Below are 13,522 nucleotides of genomic sequence, written 5' to 3'. Positions count from 1 at the left end.
ATTTTTTTTTCGTTTTCTGCGGTTGATTTGTGTAAAATGCCAGTTGTTGGAATAAGTTTTATTATATTACTACATTATTTATTATAGTAGAGTTGTAAATATCGTAGTAAACAGTGAATTGTGCCTGCTTTGTACATGTTCTCGTGTTTATTGTAGTAACATTGAAGAGTTCTCTTTCTTGTTTTTTTTTTTTTTTTTAGTTATTGTGTAAATAGTGGAAATTAGTGTCTATAGTGTGTGTAAATAGTGAATAGTATTATCATATATCATAGCGTGTATATAACATAGATATATAAACATTACCACAAAATGGGTGTGAGAAGTGGAAAGATATCCAAGAGAGCCAAAGCCAAGCAAATGGCAGAAAAACGTTGGAAGTTGAGAACATTGCCTAATGAATGTGTAAACATAAATTTAGAAAATAAGCAGAAACCCTGTTCAGTCCCAAGTACCACCTCCAAGAAAATTGGAATTGATTTAGAAACAGAAATTCCAACAAATGAAACACCACATTCAGATTGTGATTATATGTTTATACACATGGATTCACTGAGGTCTCTATTTTCCAAACTCTTATGTAATGAGTGTTCACAAAATACAGTTGTGTTACAAAGAAGGGAGCAGCATGGGTTTGCCTTCAGACTTGTTATAAAATGTACAAACTGTGATGTAGTGTTGGATGAACATTTTTCAAGCCCTAGACTAGAAACCACGAATGCTAAAACAAGGGGAGCATTTGATGTAAATAAAAAAATGGTGCAGTCATTTTCAAGATTTGGGAAGGGCTATGGGGCCATGGAACAGTTCTGTATAGGGATGAGCATGAATGTGATGAGTTCTAGCAATTATTACAAGTTACTGGAACTACTGTGCAAAGAAGCTGCTTCATTTGGTAACAGAACACTTGAAGATGCTAGGGACCGGGTGAGGCTTGCCCATATTGAAGAAAATCCAGAATTAGAAGGAAAGGAAATAATTGACATATCAGTCAGTTATGATGGTACCTGGCACACCAGAGGACACAGAAGTAATTATGGCATAGGATGTGTTATTGATGTCCTAACTGGATTAGTTGTGGATTTTGAAATTATGTCAAAATACTGCCATGCCTGTGTTATTACAGAAAAATTATTAGGCAAAGACAGTCCAGAATTTTTCTTTTGGAATGAAGGGCATATATCTACATGTGAGAAAAATTTCTCTGGTTCGTCTCCAGCAATGGAGATGCATGCAGCAGAGAAGCTGTGGAGGCGATCAGAAGAAGCAGGGTTCCGGTACACTGTGCTTGTGTCAGATGGAGACGCAAAAACCCATTTACATCTCAAGGCACAGAAAATTTATGGAGATGTCACCATTGAAAAGCATGAATGTGTAAACCATATTGCAAAGCGTGTGGGCACTGGTCTGCGTAATATGGTAAAAGACTGGAAGAAAAAAAAAGTAACTTTGGGAGGGAAACAACATGGCAGTCTCAAGGAGTCGACAATAAAGAAGTTGACAAATTATTACAGGGCAGCAATTGTCAATAACGTCCCTGATGTCGACAAAATGAAAACAGCTGTATATGCCACACTGTATCATTGCATGAGCACAGATGAAAACCCACAACATAAAAAGTGTCCCAAAGGTAAATTGTCATGGTGCTTTTACAATAAATGTATTGCACTCGGTGAAGTTCCAGGACGTCATAGAGAGAATATTCATACTCCACTTAGTACATCTATTGTGGCTAAAATAATGCCAGTGTATCAGAGGCTTGCCTCAGACATACTATTAGGAAGATGTACTGGTGGCATGACTCAAAATGCAAATGAAAGCTTACACAGTGTCATTTGGTCCAAATGCCCCAAAGAAACTTTTGTTTCACAAAAGAAGATACTTTTGGGTCTTGTGGAAGCTGTATCTCAATTTAACAAGGGGTGTTTGAAGACTGAACAGAGCAGGGAACTCAGCACTCCTTTGTCATCTTCCCAGAAGAAGATCTGCTTATCGAGGGATCGACGACGTGTGAAGCAGAGTGTACGATGCAGTCTTCACAAGGAAAAATTCAAGAGAAAGGCAATCTTGGAGATGAAATTGCATGAAAAAGAAGCCTTACTGGAGCAGGAAGGAAAAACATATGGTGCAGGAGAATTTTAATGGGTATGTGTCTCATAGAAATATTCATTTTACAAAAATCCATTTTTCTGTAAGTTTGTTTTTTTCATTTCAATACCAACTTTTTCATACTAAATATTAACCAAATTAAATGAAATTTTTACAGCAAGTAGTTTTGGGATATTTGCATGCTTCTGTGCATCAATATTGTAACATAAGTTGTTCGTTTATTTTTTAATAATTTTTATGCATGAATTATAGAACGAAAAATTATTTCAAAATTTTAAAAAATATCAGGAAGTAAATAAATAACATTTTTCAACAAATGAATGCACAGGACTGTTGAACTATTCCTTGTGCATAAACCTAAAAAAAATTGAGGATGAAAATTAAGGTTTTATAATAGAAAGTGGGATTTTTTGATACCGCTCAAAATTACAAAAAAAATTAAATAAAAAGGGAACCAGCTAAGATTGAGTCTTCAAATTTTGGGGATTATTACCTTTTTATATACTAAACATGGTGTCGAAATTTGGTTTCAATCGGTACCAAAGAAAAAAAGTTGAATTTTTCAGTGGAGTCTCCCCTTAACTATTGAAAAAAGCTGTAAGATTACACTATGTTAGATTATTGAACCCCTTATTTTGTGGCAAACCAGGACTCAAAAACATGAGCATAAATTGATTTTAAATTTTTGGATAAGTGCAGTTGTGCTATTTAATTATGAAAATAAGTCAGGTTTTGAAGAATGTAAACTGATTATTTGTGGAAACACTGGCGCAGCGAGTGGTGTTTTGGAAATAAACCTTCTACAACATTATAACGGTGACTAACTTCGAGTAATACATAATTTGTTCACAGTAATGGCAACTATATCTGTAAGTACTCATACTCCTGAAGGATTAATTATTTTATTACTAATAAAACGTACCTTAGGAACAGCATAAGAGAATAGTCTCTTATTGGCCTGGCTCTCAGACACACACATACATATACAAGAGAAAGTATCTGTGAATGAAAATGTTGTGCTCAAGGAACTAGCTAAGAAACGCAGAAAGTTGAAATACCATGTGAAAGAAAATGGTCTCGGTTATTTCGTCGCACTTTATTTATTTTTTTCATTTCAGCGCATAAATATTCTTCGTTTCGTCGCATTCCAGCACTGTAATGAAATGTAATGTGTGTGTATTTGCATTTGTGTCACCTGACATAATTAGGAACATTAAATCCAGAAGTTTGAGATGGGCAGGGCATGTAGCACGTATGGGCGATTCCAGAAATGCATATAGTGTGTTAGTTGGGAGGCCGAAGGGAAAAAGACCTTTGGGGAGGCCGAGACGTGGATGAGAAGATAATATTAAAATAGATTTGACGGAGGTGGGATATGATGATAGAGACCGGGTTAATTTTGCTCAGGATAGGGACCATTGGCGGGCTTATGTAGGGCGGCAATGAACCTCCGTGTTCCTTGTAAGTAGTAAGTAAGTGTGTGCGTATACGTGAGCGTGAGATCTACCCCCTACTCTGGTTTTACAGAAGTGACGTAGATGAACTGGTGAGACAACTGTGTTGGACGAACCATGAAGTGGAGTCCGTGACAATCAAACGTTGCTCGCGAGGTTTTGACTCACGTCAGTGGTTGCTGTTGCGGGCGCCTGTGCTGAACCGCCTGTTGCACTGCTGCCCTCTGATCCGCCACCTGGAGCTGAGCGAGGTTAACATTCGTAGCGGAAAGTTCTTTCGCAATCTGGGCCACCTACAATGCCTGAAAAGTCTGCAGCTGAGCTACGGACACTTCCTGATGCCTTCGTACGTGCGGGATGTGGCCACGCAGTGTACGCATTTGACTCGACTCTGGCTCAGCGGTGAGAACTGCAGTGGCAGCAGCGATGCTTGGCAAAATGCATACACTATGCTCTTTAGCCATCGCTGCAACACATTAACGCACCTCAAATTCGACGCATCCAAGCTCACCGACTCGGATTTTAAGGTACGGTATTTAACTGAATGAAAATGCTCTGCAGCCGAATTATAAGGCCTGTCTGCTGTATTATTTGTACATTTTGCTCAAATTCTTTTTATTCTATTTGGATTATCTGGCAAGATTTTGTTTAAATATTTTATTATTATGTTTAAAAACATTTAATATACTCATGAAGCGTGCCAAGATCATAAAATACTCGAGTATATCGTAAGTATTCAATTATATAATTAATAAAACTAAACATACTAAAAGAAGTGAACTTAAAACGTACCCCAGACTATTTACATTGAAGCACACATAATATGCATTTCCATTTAATTCTGATCTCTAATTATAAGTCTGCATGATAGAAAAGATTGTTGTTTAAAATAATCATGAAATATAGGTAAATTAGTATTATCTAGAAGTTTTCTTTTTATACATATAGTAACTTCCTACCAAGGTTGCCAGATTCTTTCATCAGAAATCCAGGACAGATGATCATACTGCGTAGCTTAACGTGCCTCCACTCTGAATTAATTTAATTTGCAATAAAACTAATTTTATTCCTTTTATGCATTTCAACACGTTATACAGGGACATCATTTTATTTTTACTAACATTTTTAATACTAACCTGGCTATATCTTTGGATTAAAGGTCTAGAACCGGAAACACCGCTTGCTCCCCCTTCCAAGACTGGAGTTCGATGATACTGGCGTAAAATACAAATCACTTTACTAGGTATAGGAGGAAAGAAAAGTAGTTCATCCATTTATGTAAACTAGGAAATATCGCAAATATAAGTTTGATAATTTTCATTAGGTTTTTATTTAATCAAAATACAGTACTGTATTAACAAGTGTTTTTACTCACGAATTGAGCTATCCATTCGGACGTATTAATTATGCAGTGTATATTGTACTGTTACAGCACATTAGCGTACACTATAGAAAATGAAGTTAAATTGAAAAATAATCATAATATGGATATTGAAACACATTTTTGAAAAATGGCCGTTCATTTCGATACAGGCTTCAGTTCTTTTGTGCATATTATTGCACTATAGACTATTGTACCTAATTCCAATTACCAGTTTCGTCCTTCGTACTAGTAACTCATGTTGAAATAATTCTGTACCTACTCTCTAAAAGAGCACCTTACGTACTGTAAATTTAATCTTCACTCATGCCCGATCCGAAAAGATAAAATTAGTCAGAAATGCTATCTACTGTCCGATCATGTGGTTTTGTCGCAGGGTCGTAGAAAGGGGGAGAAATCACGTGATAGTTAATTATTTAACGAGGTCCTTTTATTTAAGTTATTTTAAACAGTTGTATAATATTACGTAGACGTCCAATTCCTAACAGAAATTAATGTTTCCAGAAAAGAGCTAAGACAGCCCAGCTACTAGACTTTACAGAGGGGCGAACAGAAGCAGGTGGGAGAAACCGGGATGCGACGTACGGAAACGGACGACAGTACCTGTGCGAAAATATGATTCAATATTGAAAGTTCTTTCGTCACTGGAAAACGCGAACATATTTCTGGAACGTACTATACTCACTAACTCAGTACTGCATACGAGGCCTTGGTTCTGTGCTGAGGACAGTTGGAAGTTTACTAGTAGAGGGGGTACGAGTGAAGTACATTAAAAAACTCAGGTACAATAAAAATTGAAGTAAAAATAAAATGATGTCCCTGTACATATAAGGCGTAAACTTTGTGTTATATTTTTGCTAGATTATGATTTTTTTTATTATTATCCAATTTAATAATCCTTATTTCACTCTGAGGTATATTAGGGTTATAGATGGCATCAAAATACATATTTTATAACCAATAAACAATAGTAAAATGATAATATAATATAGTGGTCACAGTTACAATTCACATGAATTATGTAGAAGCATGCACATTAGTGAAAGAATGGCTCCTGTTAAATATTAATGAGATGTTTGAGGAATAATCAATGTGAAAGGTATACAAGAATGTCTAACCGTTTCAGAGTAAATCACAATCTTAAAAAGATAATAAATAGTACATTAATAAAACAAAGTTTCACTTTCACTTTCAAATTAATACTTAATTCATGAACAATGAAATAGTTAAGAGTAATAAAGATATATTACAAGTAATGATTTACGGTTACAAGTTACATAGATGATTCAGGAACAATTACAATAATTAAAATATAACACAAGTAATGACTTACAACTAACGAATACCGAAATTCGTGAAGGGCAATATATAATGGTAGGGGCAATAGAAAAGATTTAAAAACAAATGTAAACAGTACAGTAAAGGAATAGTAGAAAAAATGACTTAAGATTCAGTGGCGTAGCGTCAATGTAAGCTAAAAAGCTCAGCTTCCCCAGTTAATAACTCCATAATAAACTGCAGTTTATGAACAAAATTATTTATTAATTTTAATACAATTTATAAGTACGTCTTAAATGTTGTGATGCGGCAGTTCAGGATGATTTGTGATGCAGCAGTAAACATGAAGCCTGCACACACCAGCTTACAATCCCCTCCACAGACTCATTTCTTTCACACATTCTTCTATGTAACGCACCCCGCAGATTTTCCATCCCTTTCTAACTAAACTACCCTGGTCGCAAGGCTCGCAAGAAGCTAGCTTTAACATTGGAAAGAATTAGCTTCCGAGTTATCCCTTTCGTGAGTTGTGTTCAGTCGAAGTGTTAGTGTGCACTGTAGCTGATATAATAAATAGTGAGTGAAATAATAGTTCCTGACACTAATTATGTAGTCAAAAATAATCTTCTGATAAATATTTTAACGTTGATTTTTTACTTGGTTATTTAACGACGCTGTATCAACTACGAGGTTATTTAGCGTCGATGGGATTGGTGATAGCAAGATAGTATTTCGCGAGATGAGGCCCGAGGATTCCCCGTAGATTATCTGACATTTGCCTTACGTTGGGGAAAACCTCGGAAGAAACTCAACCAGGTAATCAGCCCAAGCGGGAATCGAACCCGCGCCGAACGCAACTCCGGATCGGATCGTATTGTATGTGTCTATAGAGATGTGTAAACCATCAAATCATATTTTACTATGTACCATTTGAGGTGATGCCTTATTGGTGTTACTTATGAGGTTCCAACCCAGTGGCGTGCGGATCCTATTGCATTAGGGTAGGCTCTTCATGTTTGCATGCTACATAGGTATACAACTTACAATATCTCGAACATATTGATAATTTGATATTTGATATAATTTTAGTGAGTTCTGACATCAAACCAGAGCAGCAGCCAGAAGGAGGGTAAGAAAACAGAAACCTTCGGAAACTAATGATAAAATAAATTAGTAATTAAATAAATCATACCTTATTTACTTGAAGGTGAACTCCATTCTGCGTTCCTTTTTAGAAAACTCCTCAATGACATCGCTGTGGAATGTAGGGGATTTTCGGATTTCTTTCAGCTTTTTCTTCTCAATGGACATCAAGGCTAGACTGCTCAATCTTTCTTGCCCTTGAGTTGATCTTTGAAATGATTTAATCCGCTTAAGGGCAGAAAATGACCTCTCAGCAGATGCAGATGTGCTTGGTATGGTCAAAACCAGTAGGGTCAATTTGTACAATTCGACAAATGCTGTGTGGAGTTGTTTTGATTTTAAATGTGTTACCAGTTCATGAGGGTATTTTCCACGAAACTCCTCCATTGAATATAGGACTGTCAATTCATTTTTTAGACGGACTATGTCAAACATTGTACTGTACTTTACATTCAGCGCATCCAGGGCGGAAGTAGGAAAATTTAATTTATAAGACTGAAATTTCGTTGGATCAAGCAATGAAATAAATTCCAACTGAGGGAGATTTCCAAACCTATCTGTAATATGCTTTGTCACATTGTCTATTATTTAAAAAAATATTCTCCTGTATTTTATGACATCATTTTCCAGGCATTTTCTTTTTCGCTGCACTTCTTCACATTCGTCTTCATTACAAACATCACTCCATAATGCATCAAATCTGTCTCTCTCATGTAGAACAATACGTTTTGTTTCATTAACCTTTTCTACACAATACAGAATATCCAAATGCTTCGTTTGAAGAATGTTGTACAGAATGTCAGTGTATGCAAAGATCTTTGATAACACATTTAGAAGAAATTTGGTCTCAAACTCTGAAAGGAAAGACAAATATCCACGCGCAAGAGAAACAGTTTCACTTTCCCAGTCTGATGAGTTGCTGAGTATATTTTTAAAAAAGTCCACCAGCAATTCACGGTTCTCCTTTACAACATTGACCATTCTGGAAGAGAAATTCCATCTTGTGGGTGCATTTCTTGGAATTATTCTGTTGGAATATTCAGTAAGAGCATGTGCGCGTTTTGTAGACTTGGAGAAGAAGCTACTTAGTCCATTCAATGTTTGAAAAAAGATCATAGCTGACTGAGATAAGACTAGATTTAGGACATGACTGAAACAATGAACAAATAGAGCTCTAGGATAAATGTCTTGAACTTTGGTTTTAAGTCCATTTATTTCTCCAGCCATCACTGCCGCACCGTCATATGTTTGACCAACTAATTTGTCTCTGATATCATAAGATGCCACTATGTCCATTACATGATTAAATAAGCCATTAGCGGATCTATCTGCACTCACATCAACGAAGGAAATAAACGTTTCTTGAACCTGTGCTGTCTGGTCATGGACATACCTGAGAGTGGTGGATAGTTGTGATTTGTTACTTACATCGGATGTTTCATCTAAAATGATTGCAACATGCTGGGCCATGGAAATGTCATTCTTAATAGATTCCATCAACACGCCACTGATAGCAGTTATCAGGTCATTTTGAATTCTGTTCGATGTGCCCTTAAATGTTGTAGACGACTCTAGATGTTCTCGAAGAGTAGTGTCGTAGTTGCTCAACAAATGTAAAAGTTCTATATAGTTGCCTTTGTTAAGTGAATCTTCACTTTCGCCATGCCCTCTGAACGGCAGTTCTTGCATGGCTAAGAAGCACGTTGCGTCGATTAGGCGTTTCAATATTTCTCTGTTCTTCTTCACCATTTCATTGTGACGCGCCACATCCGATTTCAATTGTTGATCAAGTTGGGTGTCAATACGAACACTTCCAAAACAAGAAAGCTGAACAACCGAACGCAAATGACACTGCGATCGTTCGTGTTTGACAATGGCATTGCTGAGATTATTTAAATTATTATAACCCTCTTTGTTCCACACACTTTGTTCGTTACAAAATAATAAGCATGGCCAACAAAATAATTTATTAAGATGACAGCATCCGGTTAGCCAATTAGTTTTCACATATTGGTTCACACTGTAATAACGTAAATATTCTCTACTCTTTTCTTTACGTAAAAACTTTAAGTTCGGAAGCGCCGGCACTGGTCTTCCCCCCACAGTTATAATTTCAAGTTTTTCGCTAAATGATCTACAACCAAAAGGCTTTTTAAAAATCTGTTCAATTATACAGTGATCTTTTGCCATATTACAACAATATCGCACTAGTTATACCTCACTTTGTTCAAATACACTCTATAACACACTCGCTTTACCACCAGAAGTTCAAATAAACACTATAATACAATAATTTCATCACCAAAAGCGCTTTCAATAGCGCCTACCAGCCTAGCGTATTACGGCAATGGACAAGACACGTAAATCAGGGCGCATGCGCCAGCTGTTCTAATGTACTGACCATAGACAAATAAATACTGACTATGAAGGGAAACACTACGCTCACTGCAGGGCCGGGTAGGCTGTGGCCCCGGGAGCCCAACTCTCCAGTGACGAAAGATGACGCGAGGGCGCGCACACAGCGGACAATAATTCAAATGCGATGTACAGGACCAGCCAAAAGGAAATGAAAATAGGATGCCAAGCCAAAGTTTGCTGAAATTAGTTAAGGACTCTGCAGACTTTCTTAAATTAACAGTATTACTTTTAAATACAAATTTAATAAATTTCTTCCTGTCTGTCTGGGTAGGCGCAGCAGACCTAGCCTAGCCAGAATGCACGCCACTGCCAACCAATCTTCGGACTGCTGACTTGACATCGACTACTATTTATTTTAAGACGCAGTACATTTCCTCGTACATGAAAGACAACTTGAGTTAGCTTCCCCTGCTCATAATTTCATGCTACGCCACTGTTAAGATTACAAAGTAAACACATTCTTTTTAAAGCAATAGGTAACAACAAAGAGATACTAATAACAATATACTGACTGTAGTTACAGAATAAACATATTGTTTTAAAAACAAACACGCAAAGGATTAATAGCTATTTTCAGGTATAATTCAAAGGGACCATGACTGTAAGTCACATCTTCTTGACGTTATTTCGTATATTATTTTGTGTTTCAATCTATTTCAATTTATTTTTCACTGTAACAACAAAAATATGTTTCATAAAGCCTCAAGGCATTTCTCTATACTTATTGTATCACGGTACTCTTTGTCAATGGCAATCTGTAATTGTTATAGGAAGAAATATATATAAATAAAAATAAAATAGTTATTAAACACATTATTTTAAAAGAAATAAATAGCTATATTAAGAGATGACTTGAAATGTACGAATTAGATGCATTATTTACTAACAACAATTGGCAATAAGAAGGTATTACAAGAAATGGCTCAAAATTGGAAATTAAATACATAATTAAAAAGTAAATAAATAAAATAAAAACCAATAATACAATAGTATGCGAAATCGAAGAATTACAGTTTCATAATAGTTGATTAGAACTAATACGATTTTTCCCCCAGAATAATTTAACATTTTACAGTTTCACGAATATTCTATTCAAGAAGGACATAAATAATTATATGATTTAGAGTTGGTAAGTATATTGGTTAACGGTTTGGTAAATGTATAATTTAAAGTGTTCAGTAACAACTCAAACTCGTATGTTTCACGGCAAAGGACTGGACAGTCATAGAATATATGTTTGACATCTTGAGATTCCTGAAATTTGCTGTGAATTATTGATAAAGTTTGGCAAAGTAATGCCATATTACAGCCTGATTTATACAGAAAAAATGCACAATAACGTGTTTAAATCGTTTCAATAATAAATCAACTTCCAAGGACAATAAGGAATAAAAAGTTAAAGGTATCCCCGTCACATGCCATGATGGCACTTGGGGGGGCATGGAAGTAGAGCCCAATGCTATCCATGACTTCGGCACTAGAATGAGGTGGTGTGGTCGGCACCACGCTCTGACCGCCTTTTACCCCGGGAAAGACCCAGTACTCAATTTTATAGTAGCCTGAGTGAACCTCGGGGCCGTTCTGAAAGTTTGGCAACGATAAAAATCACGTAACCACTCGGAATCGAACCCCGGACCTTCCAGTCCGTAGCCAGCTGCTCTGAATAAGGAATAAACATATACGTAATGCTATTAGGCCTATTGTTTTTATTTCAATGTAACACGATAGGAGATGCCAGTCGATGTTAACAATGACGTTGAACATAGACTGGATAGGGTCTTGGAAAAATGAATACAGAATTTTAATAATAATTTTATAGAAATTAGCAAAACATTGTATTTTTACATTTTTCTTTATATCCCGGGGCAAATTTAACTTAATGCAGGACACACCATTAAAATCCAGGAGAATCCTCGGAAATCCAGGACGTCTGGCAAAATTGCTTCCTACAGAAACAAATAAAATATAAATTGATAAATTATGTTCGAAATTCTAATTCTAATTGCAATTTTGAACGAAAAACATAGGAAGTACAAGAGATTCAACGGTTTGACTTTTCTCATTGTTGTTGTCCAATAAAGGAATGCAAGAAGCTTTGAAGGTCTGTTCTGCCTTTTCTCCAGGTCAATAAAAAAAAATGTTACCTTTCCGTTTTTTTTTACCGAAGACGAATATAAACAGTAAAACCGATGTTAGAAACGTTAGAATTCCTATATTCAACATCAGAAATTGAAGAGGTCCAAGCATAAATTCTTCTGAATAATTCAAAGGTTCTGTTTCATTAACAAGATAGTAAATACATTCTGTAATTAATATAGTTGAACGATACAAGTTTGCCCGAAATTATATTAAATGCTAAAGTAGATGGCAAAATGAAAGTCGGCAGACCCGGGTTACGATGGCTGGATTATGTAAAATCAACGAGTTAGAAAGAGAAGAATCGTTCTCTTTCTAACTCGTTGTGTAAAACAGACTTACGAAAGATAGGTATAAGGAATTGGAAAGCAAGGGCCATAAACCTAAGTGAAGGGGAGGCTAAAGTCAAACTAAAAGGACCGTCACGCCAGTGATGATGATGAATGAATATAGTTTATTTTCTGCGGCAATGCCTTGATAAAATAGATTAATTTAATTATTGTAGATATGTTAAAATAACAGAGGGGCTCCATGTAACATCTTTTCTTGGTCTACTTGCAGGGACTAGCGCAGTGCGTAAACCTGCACATGTTACACCTGCACAAAGCCACACATCTGGATGAGCAAGGTCTGCAGGCAATTGGATCGCTGCGCTGCCTTCTTTCTTTGCGACTGCATAACGTTCGGCACCTGTGCTTCGACTCACTGGTAGATCTTTTTCGTACAGATAATTTGCGTGGCCTGGTCGATTTGAGCCTGGCGGACTGTTCCTGTGTGAACGATATGTGCGCCGAAGCTATCGCGAAGCACTGCCGCCATCTACACACCCTGTCATTGGCGCTGGTGAATGGTGTGACGGACAATGGAGTGGAGACCATTGTTCGCCGCTGCGATGCTCTGCACTACCTGGATCTGTATTGTATGCGCAGCCTTACGGGAGTAGCCTTCGCCGCCATCGCCCTGCATGCCCGAGAACTTAGCTTCCTGGTGCTGGAACAGCCCTGTGATCGAAAAAAGGAGGAGCGTGTCGGCGAACTTAATGCCACAGTCAAGGTGCACCGTACACCTGTCTGGCGCACCGGCGGTACCCATATCTGCCGACTGCTCAGTTGCAGTGCTTATAACTGTCGACTCTAGGTTCACTGTTTAATATTATTTTCGGTGTTCGTCTTGCACTGCGCTGATATGTAGGCATTTTGTTCATTGTTTCTGAAGAAGAATTGATGATCATGTGCTGCTTGAAGTGCTGATAAATTTTGTTCATGTGAAACTTCATTCATTAGTTTTCAAGAGGAAATACGCTCGTTATATTGCATAATTTTGAAAGTGATCTTTACCAAATACACAATGAGAACAAATATAAAAATTTGTAAGTTGTCTAAATGTGTAAAATTATCATGGATTAAATTCCTAACAAAGAGTCATAATTTTCCTATATTTCATAACTGAAGACAGTGCCCTTAGTCCCACTGTCCCACAACATTGGAATGAGTATACGTGTGCACAGGGTATACATTACAGTACGTGTCCTTTAGTAGACACCTTGCTCACAAATACAAGTAATGCACAATACAGGGTCACTCTAAAACAGGTTGCTTAAGATGGC

General features: G+C 36.8%; 1 protein-coding gene across 1 annotated transcript; it reads left to right on the top strand.

Annotated features, from left to right (window-relative positions):
• The first annotated feature begins 1,691 nt into the window (after nucleotides 1–1,691).
• LOC138696425 (F-box/LRR-repeat protein 2-like) lies at nucleotides 1,692–13,252 on the top strand. Its single transcript, XM_069821392.1, has 3 exons — nucleotides 1,692–2,142; nucleotides 3,634–4,087; nucleotides 12,478–13,252. The coding sequence occupies exons 1-3, from the start codon at nucleotides 2,081–2,083 to the stop codon at nucleotides 13,051–13,053; spliced, it is 1,092 nt and encodes a 363-aa protein (XP_069677493.1). The 5' UTR covers nucleotides 1,692–2,080; the 3' UTR covers nucleotides 13,054–13,252.
• Nucleotides 13,253–13,522: the final 270 nt, after the last annotated feature.

The sequence above is a fragment of the Periplaneta americana genome, chromosome 3 (assembly GCF_040183065.1).
Source record: "Periplaneta americana isolate PAMFEO1 chromosome 3, P.americana_PAMFEO1_priV1, whole genome shotgun sequence".
Lineage (NCBI taxonomy): Eukaryota > Metazoa > Arthropoda > Insecta > Blattodea > Blattidae > Periplaneta > Periplaneta americana.
This window is presented reverse-complemented; position numbering and strand designations above follow the sequence as displayed.

Excerpts from the sequence above, each read along its gene's own strand:
- LOC138696425 (XM_069821392.1), top strand. The coding sequence starts at position 2,081 with ATGAAAAAGAAGCCTTACTGGAGCAGGAAGGAAAAACATATGGTGCAG. Across the intron at positions 2,143-3,633 it reads GTGCAGGAGAATTTTAATGG|AAGTGACGTAGATGAACTGG; the intron begins GTATGTGTCTCA and ends CTGGTTTTACAG. Across the intron at positions 4,088-12,477 it reads TCACCGACTCGGATTTTAAG|GGACTAGCGCAGTGCGTAAA; the intron begins GTACGGTATTTA and ends GTCTACTTGCAG.